General features: G+C 41.5%; 1 protein-coding gene across 1 annotated transcript in view; it reads right to left on the bottom strand.

The window, feature by feature from the left end:
* Positions 1–23940, bottom strand: part of Aoah (acyloxyacyl hydrolase) — a 141300-nt gene that overhangs the window by 74315 nt on the left and 43045 nt on the right. The window contains exons 5-8 of the mRNA XM_090332629.1: positions 10160–10234; positions 4617–4687; positions 1279–1339; positions 239–309 (exon numbers count right to left, since the gene is read on the bottom strand). Of these exons, the coding sequence (XP_090188755.1) occupies positions 239–309; positions 1279–1339; positions 4617–4687; positions 10160–10234 (278 nt within the window). The remainder of the gene's footprint in view (positions 1–238; positions 310–1278; positions 1340–4616; positions 4688–10159; positions 10235–23940) is intronic.

The raw sequence follows: 23940 nt of genomic DNA, 5'->3' as shown, positions 1-23940 counted from the left end.
AAAAGGTGCCTATTTCATCTTCAGCTAACAGGTACATAGTGCTTTGCAAATCTTGGACACTCCCTAAGCATTGCCTTGCATGAATGAATGAATGAATGAATGAGTGATGTTAAACAAATGAACAGCGTTCCCTTCTCTGGACCAGGGGGATTCTTCAGGCTGGGCAGGAGAAGGGATTATGCCTACTGCCTCATTTTGAGGAGGTAATTTTCAAAAATCAGTGACTAGCAAGAGTTACCTTCTGCCTGGGTATGCCATCTTGTCACTATCGTTACAATCTCTTCCTCTCCAGTGATAGCCCCGCAGTGTCTGGAATTAAAGCACACACTCAGGGAGGACTCAGCCTGGCTTTGATGCTACCCATAGTGAAGGCTAATCAGAGCTGTTGGAATGGCCTGGTCATTGAAGTTTCTAATTCAAACCCAGTCTATGAACAGCAAAGATCATGAAGGAAACAGATTCATACAAGACTCACTATGCTGTGTATACATATGGGCGAAGGATGTGCGTGCCTATATGTGTGTATGTGTGAGCATGTTGTAGATGCTTGTGTGCATGTACACATATATATGCACACCTGGATGTTTGTGTATATGTGTTTCTGGGCAACCCCAGAAACACTAAAACCTTTTGGCTTCCTAAAATTCTACAGTTATCCATCAGGCTCCTGTTTCTTATGTGGCTTCTAAGAAAACACTCAATCATTCCAATAGATCTGCATCAAATATGCACACACACACACACACACACACACACACACACACACACACATTTTAAAAAGGTAAGCGAGGGTACCAGGAGTATGGCCTAGTGGTAGAGTGCTCACCTAGCATTCACAAAGCCCTGGGTTCAATTCCTCGGTAATACATATACAGAAAAGGCTGGAAGAGGTGCTGTGGCCCAAATGGTAGAGCCCTAGTTTTAAGAAAGCCCAAGGCTCAGGCCCTGAGTTCAATCCTCAGGACTGGCAAAAAAAAAGGTAAGTTAACACAGACTTATAAACTTCAAAAATAATTCAGACTGCCTTTCAAGATAACTCTAGTTATTTTGGAGAATTCCAGTTGGGATAGAAACAAGGATAAGGAACAGAAAGCCTGGACCTCAGCTTCACTTTGGTGTATTTTTATAAAATAGCCTGGGATCCTTAGAATTGAGAAATGATGTATTGCTCACTAGAATAATAATATTTAGATGAAATTCAGTCTTATTAAAGCAAAGAAATGTGTAGAAAGTGTTGTAAAATTCAGTGAACTTCTGGTTCTTCATAATAATACTCACTGGGAAAACACTATATTTGTCAGAATCCACATCTTTGAATGGCAAGGAGTAGTTTATAGATCTAGAAAAAAGGAAAACAAAAACCCAGTGAGATTAAAAAGCAAAGGCAGAGAGAAATGATTTTATAAAAGCAAATAGAGACATTTTCTTATGTGGCTGTGCCATGTGTGTGACAAGCTGGTTAATCTAACTCCCAAATTTGGAGTCTGCCTCTAAGCTCTCCACACAAGTGACACATTTTCTCTCTGTGGGGAGGTAGAATAATCAGCTTGGTAGAGGCCACAAGTTGCCTGTGTTGAGATCCCTGGGGAATACAAGATCAGGTTTTGGTCCAGTGGAGGAACTCCACACTAGAGATTGAACTGGTGGCCTTTGAAACACTCCTTATGGAAGTCTTTCTTTGATATTTTATTCTTTCAACCACTTACTTTGAGAATCATGGACATATTTGCCATTAGCTGGCAACTTTCACCTCCATTCCTGAGCTTGGGACCCGGATGCACTGACAAACCCAGCTCAGGTGAAAGGCATTGGCATTTCTAGAGGGAAGATTCCCCCTCGCCCTCACTTCTGGATTGTTCCAGGTTCCTAAATGTCAAAAGGCACTTTCCAGCTAGGAAAATCTGAAAGACAGCAAAGCTTTGTAATATGGCACAGGGTGATAAGGCTCTTCTGGAATCTGAAATCTAGACTTTTTATCACGTCCCTGTCTGGGCTTTACTAAGTGATCTTTTGAATCCACTACATGAGAGCAGGCCCAGGAACCACAGGCAAATGAAGGCAACCCTTCGTGGTGGGTAAGGCAGATAAAACATGCTCATCTAAAGAGTCAGACTGAATTCAGGGGGCCAAGGAGAACCAGACAGGAGACCAAAAGTAAGACTTAAGGTCACCTATTTTGGAAAGGGACAACAATAGTCTGGCTGCTAAGACTGTTGGCCATGTAGTCCTTGGTCAGCACTAAGTAGACAGTTTTTTTTAATTTTTTAATTTTTTCTTTTTTATTGTAATTAATAGAAGGGTTACAGTTATATTCATGAGATAGAAGGTGCATTACTTCACAAACATTGATACCCCTTTGCATGTTTTTGGCCCATTTCCCTCCCCTCACCCCCTCCCCTCCTCTTGATTTCCCCCTTCCCTTTCCTATTTCAAATAAACAAATAAACTCACATACAATATACCAGATAACAAGGTAAGATACTGTAACAATATAAGAATAACCAAGGGACAACAAAAGAGAGGAGAAATAACAGTACATTAAGAACAACAATCGCACATTACATAGCTCTTGTTTCCATATCCTGGAGGCTCTTTCATTTAGCCTTATCCTATATGGCCTTATGTATCTAGGTTTTGAGCTATTGTAATCTTCTGAAAGGAGAGTCCAAGGTTTGTACTAATGATTGCAAATAAGGGAATCCATTGAGCCCATGTTCCTTGGGTCTGGCTTACTTCACTGGATATGATTTTTTCCAAGTCTTTCCATTTTTTTTTTACAAATGGGGAGATGTCATTCTTTCTGACAGCAGCATAGAATTCCATTGTGTACAAATACCACATCTTGTTGATCCAATCATCTACTGAGTGGCATCTGGGTTGGTTTCATATCTTTGCTATGGTGAATAGTGCTGCAATGAACATCATTGTGCTAGTGGATTTAGTATGTCCTTGTTTCTGGATGATTGGGTAAATGCCAAGTAGTGAAATTGCTGGGTTATAGGGGAGCTCTATGTTTAGTCTTCTGAGGAATCACCATACTGCTTTCCAGAGGGGTTGAAATAGTTTAGACTCCCACCAACAGTGTAGTAGTGATCCCTCCTGTCCACATCCCCTCCAGCATCTGTTGTTATTAGATTTCTTGATCATGGCCATTCTAACTGGAGTGAGGTGTAATCTCAGAGTTGTTTTGATTTACATTCTTTTATGGCCAGAGATGTCGAGCATTTCTTCATGTGTCTATAGACCATTCTTTTTTTTTTTGCATTTTTTATTGTAATTAGTAAAAGGGTTACATGATATTTGCCAGATAGAAGGTGCATTAATTCACATACATTGATACCCTTTCACATGTAAGTAGACAGTTTTTAATGATCATTTCTATTACAGAAATAGTCATGAAATATTAAAGAAGTAATAAGATGGTTTGAAGAATAAATGAGGCTGCATTCAAGTGGGCTTTGTAAAGTACAAACTGCATTTCAGTCTGATATCAATTGAGTTCAAAACACAGTGAGTTTTTTGTTGTTTCTTTTTGTTCAGATAGCTATTCTGGCACAGAGACAGAGGTGCAAATAGTGTTACTCACTAGACACCATGTTGAAAATGACATGTACAACTTGTGGGTAAAGGATAGGAAGGCTAAACTGAGAGAGCAAAGGAAGGGGTGATATTGTCTAACAAGAAATGTACTCTGACTTACATAACTGTAGCCCCTCTGTACATCATTTCTAGAAGAACAGCAAAAAAATTTAAATAAGGAAGTTACTCTGTTTTTGCCATTTTCCCCCCTCACAAAAGGCTAATTTCTCTTTCAAATTGGATTAGGAAAATCCTTGCCCCCAGTTGCTCTTGAATTAAAAAATTTTCAAAGGTAGTTCAGTTGAATAACTGTCCTTTCAGTCCATATCTAATATAGATAATGCAAGGGCCTTCATCAATTAGGGAAGAGTAGTCCCAATTTGATGGCTTCTATGCCTTCAGGCAGAGTAAGTGGAGTCCAGGGAAGCAGTGGCAGCTCCTTCCCCCTGCATTCCCATCTTCTTTCATGTCAGATATTTCCCTCTGCTCTCCTGGCCTTCTCTACCCCTGTCCACAAAAGGGATGTTAGTTCTTTTCTGGGATCCAGAAAAGTTATTGCTGGTAGATGAGCCAGGAAAACATTGATAACTCTTGGATTCTTAAAAGAATCTGAATGTGGGTCATAATCATAACTGCCTCTAGATCTGCCTCTCCAGATCTGTTCTTCTAGCCACGCCCATGAGAACCAGGCTGAAGCATAAGGGGCTAAAGCAACATTTTAGATAGGGAAGCAAACCCAATTCTAAATTCAAAGGTACACTATTGCCTACACATTAAAAAAATAAGAACTGAATGATAACCTTTATAAGTATGAATGTAAAAATGATTATGTATGTAATTACTTGATCTCAATAAAGAAAAAATACAAGTAATGTTGTATGGAGGTTTTTAGTAGAGTCTGCACAAGTTCTATTTTAAGCAAGAAACACTATTGTATTTGGGACGTTGCTTTTTAAACATGAAGAACATCTGAGTTTCTAGAAAACATGACCAAGCAAAGATGTCATGTGTTCAGAAGGAATAAAAAGTATACATACTGTTTAATCTTCTCACAGATCTTGGCCAAGAATGGGAGTGAGCAAATGCCAGAAGCACCTCCAAGATATTTCTGGAAAAACAAAGAAAGAACATTTAGTTCCACCAATGTATTTCCACAGAAAAGTCCAGATTCTCCAACCTTCCTCCTAGAATCTAGCTCCATTTTCCTTATGTAAAATTACCTCTTGTTCCTATGCCCAGATTCTGTGTTCACCCCACTTCCTGCACCTTGGTTCATGCTGGGTCCTCTGTGGGAATGCACCCCTTCCCCTCCCCCAGCCTGCCATCCACACAGAGATGTGATGAATGAACATTCCTGGATACTTAGGATGCTTATGGTTCCCATGAGGCTTTCATCAGTGAAAGGAGACTAGAAGAAGTCTAGAGGTAGAAGAGTTGGGAGCCAGTACTTATCAATGGAGACCCCACTTACCAATGAAAGGAGAGATACATTTGCTCCCCACCAGCCCACAAGCTCTGGTGTATGGCTCTGAGTGTTTGATGGGCAGTGGCAGGATTTTGACTTTGGTAAAGGAGAACCAGCAGTGTTTCTAGGACATAAACAAGGCAGGGAAGGACACCTACCCAGCTTTGAAGGTGCAGAGGAACATTCCTGATGACCGTGTCTGTGTCTGTGCAAGGCACAGACTCATCTGATGGATGGTCTCAGTGCATTTTCCAGCATTTATGGAGCCCTTACAAGATATGAGCAGAACTCTAGCACCACGTGCCCCATAATATAGAACTTAGAATGCAATCTGTAGCCTAGCTAGTGAGGCAAATCTCCCCACCCCACATCTACTGAATCAAACCCACTACGGTTGGTCATAGCATCTTTCCTTTGATGGCTTTCCAGGTCTTTCTGGGGTCTGACAGCTACTGCTCTAGGTCCTAGCTGCTCATGCTGTGGTCACCGACCAGGAGAATGGAGGCCACCTGGGGGCTTCTAGAAATGCAGTCTCAGCCACACCTGCTGCAGTGCTACCTTCAGTGTCCCCAAAGCACAGGAGTGCAGAAAGGTTTGATCCTCCAGAGGAAGTCCCTGCCCCAGTTCTGGGAAAATAGGGCATCTTAGAAGACTGACACATTTCAATCTGGCTGGGGCGTCCTGAACCACAGAGCACTGTGAACTTGGAGGAGAGGAAGCAATATGATAGACTTTTTTTTTTTTTTGCCAGTCCTGGGCTTGGACTCAGGGCCTGCGCACTGTCCTTGGACTTTCTCAAGGCTAGAGCTCTACCACTTGAGCCTCAGCACCAAGTCCAGCTTTTTTCTATGTATGTGGTACTGAGGAATCGAACCCGGGTCTTCATGCATGCTAGGCAAGCACTTTAACCACTAGGCCAAACTCCCGGCCTATGATAGACTTTGTACACATCTGCATCTTGCCGTGAGAACAGGCAGACCAGAGGTGCAAGACACTTACACAGACATCTTGAAAGGAGAGTAGCACAGTGGACACAGGATAGGGCCAGGGAGCCAAGTTTTTTTTTTTTTTTAAGACATACTTGCAACAAATCACACACATTTTCTCTCCTATGTGGAAAGCTAGATCTGAAATGCATGATAGTTAATGACTCAATGCATTCACACACCAACTAATTGAAGGGGGAGTTTGTTTAGAGGAGGAATCCAAAGACATTATTCCTCTGAACAACTATATTTATCAAAATGGACACCAGGAAGTGGGGAGGGCTTTGGGGGTAGGCAACCATGGAGGCACAGGAATGGAGGGAGGAAAGGGGAGCAAATGCAGCCATTCTATTCAGTGTACATTATGTACATTAGGGAGAATTTGATGGTAGGGACAGGAGTGAGAAAATGGGGAATAATGAAAGAAGGGGTGGCACTGACCAAGGAGCATTGTACACATAACCGACTTCCAGAATTGTAACCCCCCCTTTGTATAACTACTTAATAAAACAACAACAATAATAATAGAAGTTTCTAACCTACACTACTGGCGTTCAGGGCTGGTAATCCTTGAGTTTTTGCTGGATACGCCCTTTCTTTACTCTTGGGATACCTACTCCCCTTTAGTTGCCAGTAATACAAATCTGGATTTTGTTAAGACTCTCCCAAGGAGGGAAAAATGGTTAGGAGACAGAGGAAGTAGCAATGGAAAGGGGGTGTTTAGAAGTTGAATTCAAAGGCTTGGAGACTGATTGAGATCAGGACATTAGACACACTATGAAACAAACACCAGCGTGAAACTGCAAAATGCTGGTGGCAGTTTGGACATACAGCCATATATTAAAGACCCAGAGTCTAAATTCAAGCTGAATTTGAATGCTCAAGCTACTTCTTTTTAATATTTACTGTAGTCTGAAGACCATCTAATTATTCTAATAACAATGCAGACTTTAACACTGATAAGAATCAATGCATAAAAATTGTAAGAACAGTCTTATTATGACTATACAAGAAGTACAATACAATACACTTTTATACTTGCACAGCTGTTCCCTGTGAAACCCCAGCCCGAAAGCCACAGCTGCTGTTTGTGTGGAAGCTCGTTGTGTGGAAGCTGAGGCTAGGGAGTGGGAGACAGATGACCGCCCATACAGAGAAGCCCCAGAGCCCCTCTGTTTAGACAGGGGTTTGGATTATCTGGTCTTCTCAGCATGTAGAATGGGAAAGACAGTTATTGTCAAGCTATTCTCCCATCTCCACACAATTCGCTTGCAAAGAAAGCTGTGGTGGATCCCAGAACACTCTGTGAAGTCCTGATTGGCACACCTGCCAGTCCTCCTCACTCCCTCCCTTTTCAATTTGAACTTTACTAGACAGAGACAAAATGTAGGTCGGGAATAACCCAGGGGTGGATTTAAAATAATGCATTTACTAGGCTGTCCCTGAGGGCAGATAACATACAACATCTTTATGAATTTGCAATCCTCTCTCCCTCTCTCTCTCTCTCTCTCTCTCTCTCTCTCTCTCTCTCTCTCTCTCTCTCTCTCTCTCTCTCTCTCTCTCTCTCTCTCTCTCCCTTCTCTCTTTTGCCAGTCAAAGGGTTTGATCTCAGGGCCTGAGCGTTGTCTCTGGGCTTTCTCAAGGTTAGAGCACTACCACTTGAGCCACAGCACCATTTTGGGTTTTTTTCTATTTATGTGGAACCGAGGAATCAAACCTGGGTCTTCGTACATGCTAGGCAAGCACTCTACCACTAGGCCAAACTCCCTGCCCCAAATCTGCAATCTCTTCAGCCAGCCTCTACTCGTGTTCTGCCCCCTGCCTCAAGATGTGCAGGATAGCGGCTAGGTTTTAGTAAGAAAAGTTGGGGAGAGGAGGATGGATGGGAGTAATTGTTTTCCTGTATTCAGCTAACCTGTCAATGGATCATTCTTCATGAACTCCATTACCCAGGTTTAACTGGTCCAAGTGGAGTTTGGACATCAACAATTTTCAGTGTCTTCCTAGATAATTTTGTTGAGCAAAGAGATGTGTGACCAGGCCCTGTGCCCTGTGGGACTCAGTATCAATACCATCTGTGGTATGAAAGTTATCCCCAGAAACTCAGCCCAGTGAAGGCCTTGTTGGAGAGCTAATGATATAGTGGATAGGATTCTGAACTTGAAAATGACTAGCTCTGTAATAAATGATGCCTTTCTCATTTATTATGTAGGCCAATTGAGTGAATTACTGAGCCTTCATCTCACCTATAGATGAACCTGAAAAAAAATACTCAATCTATTTTGCAAAGGTGATGATTCCATAGTTAAGGTACTGGAAGTGTTTAGGGACTTAGCTCTTTCCTCAGTCCATCAAAAGCCCTTGGAGCTTAGGACCTCCTTAAAATCCAGTCAGTTTTCTGGAATTGTTGCTTTTCTTCAGTAATGCACCATTTTTCTTCTGCCTGGATCCTCACAGCCTGCAAGGCTGTGCTGAAAAGATATGCGACCTACTATGTATTGCCTTCTAGGTCTGCAGCTATGTGAACTGTTAAGGTGGAGTTCATTATTCTCTGAGCAAATTTCAAAAGTCATTTACATTTTCTGATTGTTTTTTCTTGCTAGTTATAATCTGCAGGATAAATAATTTGGGAAGGGTTCTGGGAAGTTTTTTGTTGTTGTTGAGATGTTCAGTAGAATTTTTTTCTTTGCTTCTTGCAAGTAATTATTGAAATTCTACCTTACAATGTAGGCTTTCAATTCTGGTGACAGAAAATTTTTTTTAATCCTAATTGACCTTTGAGTTAATGTCGAGGGAGTTTGTGCTAGTGAAATAAATAATACTTGAAAATAAATCAGAATCACATTGAGAGGCGTAGAAGACAACTTTCTATTGTTCTCAGTTTCTGCTCAGAGCTGAAGGCAGTGGTCAAAGGTTTCTTGTGATGTTTCAATTGCTTCTTCAACAATTGAAGCAGATTAGCTGAGCTGGCAACTGTCAGCTTTTAATTATGCACTAAATTAAATAATGATTGGAGAAGCCGACTTTGTGATTGATTAATCAATTATGTATAATGCCTATGCATTGCCATTTAACATGAATCTGCCTTGTACATCAAAATTCATATGACTCCCCAGAGGGTTGCTAGCTAAAAATACATGATACATTTACACTAAAAATTATTATTGTTTATCTACAGTTTAACTTTTTGTCTCCTAAATCTAGTAAGCCTTGACAGAAATGATTTCCTTCCTTCTTTTTTTTTCAATGTTGCAAAATCCATAATACCTTCAAGGCCCTGTGCTAGGGTGAATGATGAGGGAGGCCAGCTGAGAGAGGCCAAGGACAAGTTCTCTGCCCTTTCTGGCTGTTGACTAATTCCCTATTTCTGGGGTCTCCAGCACAGGAGATGATGCTGGCCTTTCATGCTCTACTGTTCTGCTTCCTTTCAACTGGCTCTGCATCCAACTGAGTCAAGCACTTAACTCTGTGATGAGGTAGTTGAACTATGTGTTCTCTCTGTTGAATAAAATTGTTTTCACAAGGAGGACAAATCAAGGGAGACACACATAGTGATGGCGAGTCCTTTACAGAGTCCTTGGTAAACCCTAGGTATAGTATGGGTTCTTTGTGTGTGCCAACTCTTAGTCCTCCCCTAGAGCACTGTCCAGCTGCCTATCCCACAGTCAGAAAAATTGAGGCTCAGACAAAGCAAGTCCCTTGCCTGAGGTGCCACTTTAGAAAGTAGAAGGCTACAACCTCTTCTAGAATTGTCTCCTGTACAGCAATGGCCCTCAACTGTGGTTGATATTAAAGCCCAAAGAACTTTAGGCAGCGACAGGAAGAGTGTTTGTCATCTTCACTAAGGAGGGATGGAGGTGGCTGCTTGAGTCTCTTGGCTACAGTAGGGATGCTGGTAGGCACCGTAAAGCACATGACAGTCCCTATAATTGGGTTATCCAGCTTCAAATGTCAGCAGTGCTGGGGGTGGAATGGTCTGCTAGAGAGAAGGCAGAAGAAGGAGGTGCAAAGGCATTCATGTTCCCATAGTATGTGCTGGGCCTGTCTGCAGGATATCCCCTGACTTCTGGGAGTGTTGGAGCAGAGCTGGTGAGAGGCCAGCTGGCTAAGGAAAGGGTTGGCCTCTCACCTGTGCATTGCTTGCCACAGTGGATGGTTTCTTGACAACTTCTCTTGCCTTCTTCAGTGTGAATTCCCATGGTTCCTACAAAGGCAAAGGTAGGTGAAATTATACTTCATGCTCAATCTTTTTCGCCTTCTTTTCCTTAAAGTAAGGATTATTTTAAGGTCTACAAAAAATAAATCTCACAAAGTGGTGATAATTCACAAGAAGGCAATGCCAGATGCCTTCCTTAGAACTCGGAGCCAAATGCTTTGAAAATATTGTCTTGTTTCATCTTTATATGTCTTCAAAGTTACGACAGTGGTATAGACGAGGATATGGAGATATAGACAAGCTGAGACACAGGTTTGATGTTCTATAACTCAAGTTGGCCAGAGGTGGATTCTGCACTTCTGCTTGGTGACAAGCTGTGCCCCTGGGTGACCTGTCCTTGTGTTTGAACCCCACCAACAGGAGGCTGTCCACAGCTGGCTCTGGTGGCCTCTGCCCTAGCATCAAGTAAAGGCTGGTCACTGCCATTTGAGCACAGATTCTATCTCATTCACAGCTCCATGGCCTGAGAGCGTCTAAGAGCATCTTCCAAGTGTATGTACATTGCAAGTACAAAGAAATACTCATTGAGAAATACTCAATGATGAGTAATGCTATTGGTAATAATGAACTAAGAACCAGTGTGTTTAAGTGTTTGAAGGAAGCCGGGAGATGGGATGGGATGGGGAGGAGGACAGGAGAGGTCAGGAAAGGAGGGGACAAGGAGAGAGGCCTGCGGCTGCAAAGAAGCACACCATTCGTCCCCACAGAGGGGCTTAGAGCACTCAGGGAATGGACAAGGATCCCAGCTCACACTGTGACTCACTGCCTACTTCCAAATTCTAGTTATAATAACCAGCAGGAAAACCTGGGCTTCCACTGGAAAGGGAAGGAGGAAGCCTGAAGCCCTTCTGGAGGATGTGGATTGGGCCATACAGAAATGAAGCACAGAGGAGCTGCGTGGTTTCTAGCACACACCTGAGGACTAAGGGAAAGGATTCTAAGGGAAGTCCCAGAAGACCTGAGATTGGGGGACAAGTGCAGCTTCAGTACTACAGAGATGGGGAGAGAGCCCCCAGACTGCATTTGTGGCTAGGGTCCGGGAGCACCCACCACTGCACCTCAGGGAGGCCTCCTGGGTGACTCTGGGCGGTATTAGTGATGAACTTCCTGCTGCTGCGTTTCATATCAGATGGAAAAAAATAGCACAGGCTGTTCCCAGAGATGAAGTGAGTGGAGAAAATCCCACAAGGTCTCCACTCTTGAGCAACACCGCAGCGGGGTCCTCACCTGGCTGTTTTAAGGCTACTGTAATTGCAAAGACAAAGATCCTTGAGATGTCCTTGAGGATCCCAGGGGTTGGAACTGTATAAATAAGTGTGTGATTTGATTCTAGATGTGGACTAGCTGTGTGCAGGTGGTAGGAGCCCAGGGAAACATGAAGGGGACTAGTTACTTCTCATAGGACCTCTCAGATGCCTTGTAGTGTGAGCCTTCCCTCAATTGCTCAGCACTCCAGAAAGTTTACAGTCTCCCCACTTTGTTCCTAGAGACAAGGTGACTCAGCTGAGATTTCACAACCAGTGGGATATCTCATGCTAAGGTGAACCCCAAGCTTTCAGGCTACAGATATCTGGCACTAAAAAAGTACCTCTACAGTGTCCTCTATAAGAAAAACAGTTTCTGGATTATGAGTGCAGGCTCTGGACCTAGACATTAATGCTAATAATAGTTGGTGTTTTTATTTTAGATTGTGGTGTTACTAATACACAACTGGAAAAATTCCTATAATTACAAAACCAACCTACGCAAATTATGCTCTTTCCTCAATGGTCCCGAAGCTGCTCTGAGAAGAAACTTCTGATTCTTCTATATGAGAAATTAAGAGCCAGAGAGATGATCCAATTTAACCAGAGGTCTTCTACAGGCAGAGCCAAGATTCATTCTCAGATTTTGAAACCTCAGCCTCTTTGCCACCAAGCCACACTGTTTTCCAAGAATAGAGTAAGCCTGTCATTTTAATCCAAGCAAGAGAAGATGATTCAGGAGCTTTTGCTGAGTCTTTGGAAAACAGCAAGCAAGCATGCCTCCCAGAGGGCAAGGATGGTTTGATGCAAAAGCTAAGGTGATCAGGACAGGGAGCTGGCTCTGTGTGTTAAGAATCCAGACATCTAGATGGAATCATGGCAGCAAGCCAATGATTGATAATGAAAGGAGAAAGACACTTTCTTTCCATCAGTCATTTCCTCATATGAGCCATCATTCATTTCAATTATTTATTCTGCAAATCACTTACTGAGTATACATTCTATGTTTTGCTTTAACTTATTGAGTATATATTTTGTGTTTTGCCATAACTTGTTTGTTGGGGATGTAATCTTTATAATCTGGGGAGAGACAATTGGCAGAAAACTATAATTAGAATACAGTGTACAATATGTTAAGTAGTAGAGACTACTCTTCCATTTTTACAGATGAGGTAAACTGAGACATAGACTAAATAAATGACTTGCTGTAAGTCACAGAATCAATAAGCAACATAATCCAGGTACAATTCAGACTTCTTTGGCAGATGATTCATGCTCTTCACTCTGTTCTGGAAAATGCTAATGGGTATGGTAAGGAAAGAATACTTATTTTTGTTCATAAAAATTTTTTTGGAAAAGGGTATCAATGTATGTGAATTAATGCACCTTCTATCTGGTGAATATAATGTAACCCTTCTATTAATTACAATAAAAATATAAAAAAATTTAAAAAATTGTTTGGGAAATCTGAGAATGAAATTTTTCTCTGCAGAAGCCACGAGACATGTTCATATAATCAAAGCCTTGAGCCACTATGTAGAAATGACATTGCTTGGATTTCTCAAACATTCAAAGCTTCCAACTGAAATGCATTCAGCCTTATTGATTCTTGGGGACTTGGTATCATGAAGAGTACTGGTAAATGGGATACATTACCAAATTGGTCCATCTCATATTCTGTGATGTGAAAGAATGTTGGAACTCTTAGGCATAAAGAAAGAAAGGAAAAACAGTGCTGTTAGACATGAGTTTATCTAGTGAGTAATTTTCAGTTGGGATTACAATATTTGTTACCAAATGACAGCAGCAAAGATTTGGAAAGTACAGAAAGTGCCTTGTGCCTACTTTGCTCTCTTGACTGCAGTGGCGGTCCCATGAGGATTTTTTCCTTTCTTTTCTTTTTATCATCAAAGAACACAGATGAATGAGAGGGGCCTTATGGGGGAAGGGAACAACTGCTCGCTTACTTTGTGGCTTTTCTATAAATATGAGGACAGATTGATTTTTCTACCTAAATTAAGTGGTGCATGTTGATTTTTACAAAATAGTGGCAGATTTGAAAGATGGCCTCTTCAGGGACTTACATGCCTACAGGAAGATCTAAGGGCATAGTTAACTGTGGCATAAGGCAGTGCAAAGTTTGCTTTCTGTACACAAAGGTTCCAATGACTGTATCTCCCTCCATTCCATTTATGTGTTGAAACCCTAACCCAAAACTAAAAAGAACACTCAGCTACCTGCCTTCCACTAAGAACACACAGTAAGAAAATTCCTCACCAGAACATGACTGTGCTTGCATGTCCATCTTGAACTTGCATCTTTTTGTAAGATACCCAATCTATGATACTTTTTTTTTCTATCAACCACAAATGACTAAAGATAGGTGGGCCAGAAAGAGCCAGCTGAGAAGAGTAGACAAAGGGCATTGAGGAGAAGCCTATTAAAATGAAAAACAAAAGGAAGAATTTCCACTGCTTATGAGTTTTTATCAAATATTGGCACATCTGGCCTTTGAGTGGAATTTGCTGGTCTATTTTTATATCTGTGCTCTACTGCATCTTAGAATGTCTATTTTCTAATGTGCAGGATTTAGCTCTATCAAAGCACAATGTAGTTTTCAGGTTCTGATATTTTCCAACTCTGGTGACATTTATACTTAAGTTAAATAGAAAAAAATAAAGTCAAGTTCATGATATTTTCTTATTCTGGATTTAAAAAAAAGCAGGTTCATATGGAAACAAAAGACCAGAATAGCCAAAGCAATTCTAGGCAAAAAGAGCAATGCAGGTGGTATTACAATACCAGACTTCAAACTCTACTATAGAACCATAATAATAAAAACAGCTTGGTGTTGGCACAAAAATAGACTAGAAGATCAATGGAATAGAATAAAAGATCCAGAAATAAAATCACATACCTATAGTTAACTTATATTTAACAAAGGAGCCAAAGATATGCAGTTGAATAAACAAAGCTTCTTCAATTATTGGTGCTGGGAAAATTGGGCAGCCACATGCAAAATACTAAAAATTGATCCCAGCCTGTCACCATACACAAACATTAACTCAAAATGGATCAAAGACCTCAATATCAGACCTGAAACCCTGAAACTGCTACATGACAGAGTAGGAGAGACACCGGAATTCATAGGCACAGGCAAAAACTTCTTGAACAGAATCCTAGGGTCACAACAGATTGGAGAGAGACTCAACAAATGGGACTACCTAAAAATAAAAAGGTTCTGCACAGACAAAGACATATCTACTCGAGTAGAAAGACAGCCAACCAACTGGAAAAAGGTATTTACCAATAATATATCAGAGAAATGCTCAATATCCAGTATCTACAGGGAACTCAAGAAACTAATCCCCCCCAAACCCAATAAACCAATCACTAAGTGGGCAAGGGAACTAAAGAGAGACTCACCAAAAGAAAAGGTTAAAATGTCAGAAAAGCGTATGAGAAAATGCTCATCATCCATGGTCATAAAGGAAATGCAAATAAAAACAACCCTAAGATACCACCTTACCCAACAAGAATAGCCAAGGTTTTGAACTCAGACAATGACAGATGCTGGTGGGATTGTGGAGAAAAAGAAACCCTACTGCACTGCTAGTGGGATTGTAAACTAGTTCAGCCACTCTGGAAAGCAGTGTGGAGGTTTCTCCGCCTTCTTGTTCTATTGGCAAGACACAAAGAATATTTTCCTTGTTTCTGTTCTTGTTTCCTTAGTTGATGGTTCCATTGCTTTGATGTCTACCTCTTGTTTCTTCTCAGTCTGATCCTAAAGCTTGCCTTTTGTTTTATTATCATTGTTGTTTTATTTTACTGCAGTGCTGGAGAGTGAACTCAGAGCCTTCTACATGCTGGACTTTGGGGGCTACTTCTTGAGGCTTACCTCTATCCCTTCTTAAGATAGGATCTAACTTTTCCTTTGCTAGCCTCAAAGCCAGCGTTCCTACCTCTCTCTTAGTACCTGGGCTATAGGCATGCACCACCATTTTCAGGTCAAAGCTTACGTCTTATGAGGACTCGAGATTATATCAGACTCTCACAGATAATCCCAGATAATCTCCTTATTTAAAGATCCTTAACTAAATCAAATCCCCAGATTTCCTTTTTCCGTGTTGGATTACACATTTTATAGGTCTTGGAGTTTAAGATGTGGATTATTTGTGGGGAGTAAGGAAAGGTGCTATTCTTTCTATGCTATTATTCTTCACCAAAGTTAGTGAATAATTAATAGGTATAAGAGGGTGTGCTGGACTCTTGGGGAAATTACAGGGAATAATACTACATTTGAGAAATAAAACAGCTAGACAAGCCATGGTCTCAAGGAATTTATACCTGACTTGGAGATACACATTGTATAATACTTTTACAGATACTCAATACAATTGTAAGAAGTGCTAGAGGAATGGAGTCCAAAGATTGGAGCAGAATCCTCGAGGGCTGGCTTCATGGGGAGGATGTGGTAGAAGAACTTAAAGGAAGTAATTTCCAATCTGAACTCTCAAGTGGGTGATATTAGGTGAAAAGGAGGGCTAAGAGTGGATGCTGGGAGACCACTGATCAAAACTCTGAACTTCAAAGGATATTTTAGAGCTATTCACATTCATTAAAGTCATTAGCTTTTCTTGAGCTCCAGAGGGGGGGCGGGAAATCATGTTCTTAAGAGACAGCTAGTTGCCTTTTCTTTCTTTTTTTTTCTTTCGCCAATTCTGGGGCTTGAACTCAAGGCCTGAGAATTGTCCTTGGGCCTTCTCAATGCTAGAGCTCTTATCACTTGAGCCAGAGCACCACTTGCAGCTTTTTTTGAGGAATCAAGCCCGGCTCTTTGTGCATGCTAGGCACTTCTACCACTAGACCAAACTCCCAGCCCATCCTTTCTTGAAGTTCTCAGAAGCAGGGGAAAATATTTATGTATATTTAACTCATATAAGTAAGTACCTTTCTTGGGATCATTTGCATTATTACTATTGCCCATCCAAGATTCTTGATAGCTCCATGAGTCTGATGGCTCCTAAATAAGCCATCTAAGCAGGTGACTTCTCCAAGAGGTCAAATATAGACTTTCACAATATTCTTTGCTGGATTCTCTGGTAAGATCATCAAATTGCGTAGAGGGGGCTGAAGAGTCAACTCTGAACCCAAACATAGTGCTTTAGTGTTGTCCTCTGTCCTCTTGGCATTTAAACCTTCTAATATTTAAGGAGCAATTTGGCTTAGTGTCCTGTAATATGTAAAGCTTTTCTGCTCCTGAGATAATGTATTGTTAATGATCATCAAAGGGTCATGAGGATGTAAGAAGTTAATGGTATCTACTTTTAATTTTTACTTTTTTATTTCTGAGCAAAAATGAACAATGTTCATATTTGCCAGATAGAAGGTGCATTAATTCACATACATTGATACCCTTTCACATGTCTTGGTCCCCATTACCCTTCCCCCCACCCCCACCCCTCATCTTGTTTTCCCCCCTTCCCTATCCAATTTCAAAGAACCAAATACAAATATATCCAATATATCAGATAACAAAGTGAGATACTGTAACAATATGATATAACCAAGGGACACCAAAAGAGATGAGAGATAACATAGTACATTAAGCACAACAATCATTCATTATATGGCTTTTGTTTCAATATCCTAGAGGTCCTTTCAATTAGCTTCATACTAAATGGCCTTATGTATCAAGGTTTTGCTCTATTGCAAATCTCTGCTAGTAGAGCCCAAGGTTTCTACAGATTATGACAAATGAGGGAAACCATTGAGCCTAAGTTCCTTTGAGTCTGGCTTACTTCACTTAATATGATTTTTTACTAAGTCTTTCCATATCCTAACAAATGGGTCTATGTCATTTTTTCTGACAGCAGCATAGAATTCCATTGTGTACAAATACCACATCTTGTTGATCCACTCATCAACAGAGGGACATCTAGGTTGGTTCCATATCTTTGCTATGGTGAATAATGCTGCAATGAACATTGTTGTGCTAGTGGATTTAGCATGCTCTAGTTTCTGGATGATTGGGTAAATGCCAAGTAGTGGAATTGCTGGGTCATAGGGGAGCTCTATGTTTAGCCTTTTGAGGCACTGCCATACTGCTTTCCATAGTGCTTGAACGAGTTTGCACTCCCACCAACAGTGTAGTAGTGATCCCTCCTGGCCACATCCCCTCCAGCATCTGTTATTATTTGTTTTCCTGATCCTGGCCATTCTAACTGGAGTGAGGTAGAATCTTAGCGTTGTTTTGATTTGCATTTCTTTTATGACCAGAGATGTTGAGCATTTCTTCATGTGTCTATAGGCCATTTTTGTTTCTTCTTCAGAGAAGACTCTCTTTAAGTCTTTGGCCCATCTTTTAATGGGATGGTTGTTACTTTGGAGATTAGTTTTAGAGTGATTCAATTTTTTGAGCTGTTGATATATTTTAGATATGAGGCCTTTGTCCGCTGTATGGTTGATGAAGATCTTCTTGTCACCCTGCACTAAAATTAACTCCAAATGGATCAAAGACCTGGAGGTAAAAGCTGACACACTGAAAACTCTACAGGAAGGAATAGGAGATACACTAGGCCTCCTTGGCACAGGTCGAAACTTTCTTAATAAGGACCAAGAATCACAACAAATCAGAGGAAGGCTGGATAAATGGGACTGCATTAAACTGCAGAGCTTTTGTATGGCAAAGGACATAGCTAGTAAATTAATTAGGAAGCCTAAAGTTTTGTTTCTTAAGACTTCTTTGAATTGTAGAGGAACTAATTCTTTAGGGAGCACTTTGCAAAAACATTTTCCTAGTTTACCATTTGAGTTTTGGACAGGATATGTTTGTTTTTGTGGGGTATTTTTGCTAATCTTGTATATTAATATTTACCTTTCTGGCTTTGGGATTATAAATTATGCATAAAATTGCTCAGGTTTTTTCCTTTATTTCTGATATAGTCCTATTTTTGTGATTAGCTTTTAGCTCATTTAGGTTTAATTTCACTCTTAGGAAATAGATAAACATCTAGGTTAAACTTAAGGACATGTGCATGGATTTGTGTTGATAGCTATGTGCACACACACCACACACCACACACTCACACAGAAGGATGCGGAAATAACAGTAGTTATGGATGTGTCTGTGATTGTATGTGTGTATACAATTTTCACATGGCTTTCCACCAAGAAGGGCTGAAAGCAGTGATACTTCAGTAGCAATGAGTACCCAATGAAAGGGAAAAAAAACTCCTGGGGGAAATGGCTGACTTATAACAATAAAAATACCACATGACAATGTGTGCTTGAGACATCTGATAGTGCCAGAAAGGAAAGAAGTGCTCAAAACAATAAAGATAAAATCCTATCACAGAACAGAGGGGCGTAGCCAAAAGAACTTCCAGTGGGGTCTCTGTGGAGATAGTCTCACAGACTTTTGTGAGACTGGCTTGGATCCATGATCCTACTGTATGGATCAACTTCCTCTACAGTTGAGATGACAGGTATGAATGGATCCTCCCACCTGTGGATTGAGATGAGGTCTTATGAAGCTTTTGCTAGGCTGGCCTTAAACCACAATCTCCTCAATCTCTGCTACTGGAGTAGCTAGGATTACAAAAGGAGATTATCTCTGACAGCTGTACTCGTCTCTAATTAGACTATTACCCAAACTATCAAATGCAAATACATCATGTAGCTGCATTAGTCATAATGTACAGGAAAAAGCAATGTTGGTTTCCATCATTTTGACCATGTTAAGATGACAATATCAGAGGAAATTGAGCTCAGGAAAGGTGTCTATTCTTTGTAGCATTCTTGCGGCTTTCTGTAAATCAGTGCAAAATGAAAAGGCTATGAAGAGAAATAGAGCTAGGGGAAGTCTAGATGATGGCATATTTGAAAGCATGTTTGAGCTCATAAGAGGACTTGGTTCAGTATTCAGAGAAGGCACAGTCACTTGCATAGAATAAAAGTTACTGTTTAACAAATCTTAGAAAGAGGTTATTTCCTATATTCTGTAATTTGCCCCTAAACACCCTGACAACCCATGACCATCTAAGCCCCTGCATTAAAAGAGATGCATAATTTGACATCAGATATTTAGAAAACAAAGTTAATCTCCAAGGTCAGATGGTTTATTTCCTGGTGGGAACAAGAAATTGTTGGTGCTCATGTTATTGCTACGCAAGTTCAGGTCAAGCTCGGTTCAAGCTCGATCCTTCCCAATCTGTGTCTTTCAGACTCCAGGGTTTTATCAGAGACAGCTGACTTCCCTGCTCATACATAAATGTGGAAAGACCCAGCACCAGAGAGCTGGTCCTTGTCCAAATTGGATTCTCCAAGGAAGAAGCTACTATAAAGATTGGTTAATTTCCTAAGAAAATCTTTTTATTCCCACTGGCCAGAAGCCTCAGAGCAAAGAGGAAAAGGAAGCTCTCAGTGAGTTTATGTTCTTTCAAGATGGCTCAGAGAGGGGTGGAGTCAGACCTGAGTATACCTTTAAGTTCCTGGTGAGCACAGCAGATTCCACCAGCACAGTAGGATTTGGAGGAGGCTGTGCAAAGCTACAAGGTTCTTCCTGAAGACCTCAGGCCTGGGGGCCCAGAAGGGATCAGCAAGAAGCCACACAGGTTGCCCCAGGCCCAAGTGAGGGCTCGCCATATCATACTTGAACCCCACAAAAGAGAGATTTTGGGAGCCACTGGGTATGCATGGTGGATCTGTGTTCAATTCTGGTTTGTGAGCTGTGGTGTTAAGAGTTATGTTTTCACACATACACACTAGCATCTGTTTTGTATCTAGATGACAGGAAAGGGGTGGCAATAAAACCCCTTTGTACAATCAGTATACACTAAAAATGGAAAAAAATAATTACAGAGAGGGTATATTTGTTTAAAGATCATTGTGTGCATGGATGGAAATATCACATAAAATCCTCTTATATTAGAAACACACTAATTTAAATACACAGTAATAAAAATGAGTGCCAGGAAAGTAGAAACAGGTTCTGTTGAGAGGAGGGAGCAGCAAGGAAGTGGGTGGATGAGTGTGAATATGATCCATACACTTTACACACTTGTGTGAGGGCAGAAGGAAGAAATCAGCTGAAACCATTTCAGAAGTAGGGAGGGTCAATGAGGGAAAGAGATGGGGGAGGAGAAGTCTGGGTTACAATGTATATATGTGTGGAAAGGCCACACAAACTCCCCCTTGTATAACTAATATATGGTAATAAAAATTATTTAAAGGGCTGGAGGCATAGTGGTAGAGTGCTTGCTTGGCAAGCACAAGAGGCCTTGGGTACAACTTCCAATACTCTCCCACAAACAAAATCTTTAAAAAAAAATCACCAATGCCTGCCTGACCTTCTAATCCCCTCTTTCTTCTCTCCCCTCTCCTCATCACAGGCATTAAGGAATTCTGCATTGCTTCAACCTTGTACTCTACAAAATGTGGACCTCAAGAACAACAGCTAGAACAATAGGGAGAAACAAACAGAGAACATTTGGAAGAGCATTAGCACTCTGCAAACACTGGAAAGTACTTCAGGTTGATGGTGGAGTGCTGAGCTGCCCTTTTATTGGGCGAGTTTGGGATAAACTGATGGAGAAGGTGAGAGCGGAGGTGAGACTGCAAATGCCTGCACTATACCTAACCCACCCAGCAACACAGCTCTCCCTGCTACCACCATGTGCCAGACATTTACATTAGCGTAGAGCTGGGCAAACCCATTTAAGTCTCACACACAGCCTGTTTTACAGCGCAGTGTTAACTGCCTGGTGAACACATGCAGATGAGTGTTCTGTAGAAAGGCTGGGATTTGAAAACACCGTATCTCCAAATGCTGGAGACAAGCGTGCTGCAGAGTGCCCCTGGTTTGCCCTGGTGCCCTGGGTGAGGGGGTGGGGCTGACTGGAAGGCACAGCTCACTGCCCCTGCCCTGATTCTCAAAGAAAGGTACAGCCTTGACTCAACAATCACAAAACAGAACAAACTTTAAAACTCAGAATGTGCATGTGTATTGCTTTCATATAATTGGTAAGCAAAAAAAAGGGTAGTAATTCAGAGCTGGGTGTAGTGACTCATGCCTGTAATTCCAGCTAGTTGGGGAGCTAAGATCAGGAAGATTGTGGCTGGATGTCAGCTCAGAAACAAATTTCTTAAGACTCCTGTGTCAACAGAAAAAGCTCGGTGTGGTGGCATGCATCTGTCATCTCAGGGATGGCAGAGAACATAAAATGAGGACCAAGGTCCAGGTCGGCTGGGAAAGTAGTGAGTCCCTGTTACAAAAATAACTGGAGCAGAAATGGCTGGTGACATAGATCACAGTAGAATATCTGCCTGGCAAGTACAAAGTCCTGAGTTTGAATCCTAGTATAAAGAAGGAAAAAAAGGAGGTGGAGGAGAAGGAGGAGGGGGAGGAGGAGGGGGAGGAGGAGGGGGAGGAGGAGGTCTTCCTACTATTGTAACTTGGAGATCTTCTGTAATGTATAATTCCACTTAGATGAAGTGTGAAACTAGGATTTTACACAAATAAACCAATTTGCGATGGAATTTTAGAATAATGTCGACTTTAGGGATATTCACTGGGAGAGTCAGGTGGAATATTTTTGACAGACTGACATTTTTTTTACATTTTATCCATACATTAAATCTACTTTCAGTGACTAATTCTGAATAATAATTTCTGTATGCTTTTTTAGAATGGTTTGAATGATATGGAGATGAAAGAAACAGTGTACATGCTTTCTAAAAACATGTTCTTAAAAGCTAAGCACTGGGTCACCTCCCTGGTAACAGATTATAGACAATAAATTAGATGCAACTTTATCATAACGCAAACTCTGAAAACAAAGAACGTGAAAGGGGAAGCAAATAATGTTTTAACAATGGGAATTTCTGGTGGCGGGATCTCATTGGGCTGTTGTTAGGAGATATTTAGGATAGGTTAAGAAAGAGTGACTCATTGGCAAGGACCCAGTCCATCCCTGAGAGCAGAACACCAGAGAGAGCACTGAATCTGCATCCTTCATCTTGCACGTGTGGGGGGGGGGGTGGAAAGGGTTTGAGAAGATGGACAGTGGCCGCTGGTCCACAGACTGTGGTCAGGAGAGGAGGGTTCTTGATAGTCACAGAAATTTCCAGGCAGAAGAGATTAAAGGTATCCAGACTCAGTACCAACGGGGTCATCTGTAGAGGCAGAGGCTCTGAGGTGGGATTAAGACACAGGGAAAGAGGCCAGGAGAGCGTCCACCCTCAGGAAGTGAAGGAAATCCTTATGGCTCCGGAAGCAGAGGACTGAAAGGTCCCCCAGATGGGAGGTGAATGGGAGTTGTACAGGGGACACAAGGAAATGGGGATGTGGGTATATTCCCACACCCAAGAATACCATTTTAAATGGGGAAGTATGAAGTCCAGACCTCTGTGAGTCTGTGCAGCTGTGGCTTTGTGGCATGTGTGACACGATGGCATTTACAGAACTCTTAAAGCCAACACCACTGGATGCTGTGCTTTGGGTGGGAACTGTTCCTCAGAGCCCATGAGCAGGGGGCTTGTCTCCTCAGGGCAGCAGGCTGGGGTGGGGCTCTGGGGAAGTCTTTGTGGACTCCTCTTCCATGGGGTCACTGATAACTTAATGGGTTACTTGGGGATGATGGAAAGGCTCAGGGGTATGCTCTTGGGGATGGCGTTTGGCTCTCTGTCTCTGCTTTCTGGCTACCTGGGGTGGGCAGATTTATTCTCTCCCTCCCTTCTACCATCATGATGTTCTTTACCATAGAACCTGGAAATAGAGCCAAGACAGTCACTACGGATTTGAAAGGTGTGAAACTGCTAGTAACAATAAACCTTTCCTCTTTTCAGATGGCTTCTCTCAGGTGTTTTGCCCTAGAGATGAAAGCTCGCCAACACACTTGGTCTTCTACACAGTGACCTGTTCCCTTTCTGCGAACAACCTGTGCAGTGATACAATAGCCACCTGCCATTTGAGCACATGTTCCTGGTTATTTTGTTCTTTGGTTAAAAATAAAAACTAACTCTCCCAGAAAGTAGTGGAACTCGCAGCTTCTCCAGAACTAGAGAAATTTAGTTGGCACAAAATCGGTGCCCCGCCTCAGGAGAGGGGCTGATGATATTTAATATGCCAGTCCGCAAAATTGTGTGCCTTGGTTAGGATGTAAACATTACAGCTGACTTCATTTCAACATGAATACAAAGAAAACGATTATTAAAGCAAAAGCCCATTGTATTATATACAGAAAAACACAATTACCAACACTTCTGGGAAAAGAAGTATGGAAAATCTTTTCTGATAAGAAGCTTGTGAAAAATCACTACTGTGAAGCCTAGTTGGATTTAATGTTCTATGTTGATCTAGAGCGTGGGAGGGAATTGTGTTCATGCCTTCTTCCTGGATGCAATCCAATTAAAAGTTGCCCAACATGATACACGGGTGTTCTAGACAAC

The sequence above is a fragment of the Megascapheus bottae genome, chromosome 5, assembly GCF_031878675.1.
Source record: "Megascapheus bottae isolate mThoBot1 chromosome 5, mThoBot2.hap1, whole genome shotgun sequence".
NCBI classification, from domain to species: domain Eukaryota; kingdom Metazoa; phylum Chordata; class Mammalia; order Rodentia; family Geomyidae; genus Megascapheus; species Megascapheus bottae.
This window is presented reverse-complemented; position numbering and strand designations above follow the sequence as displayed.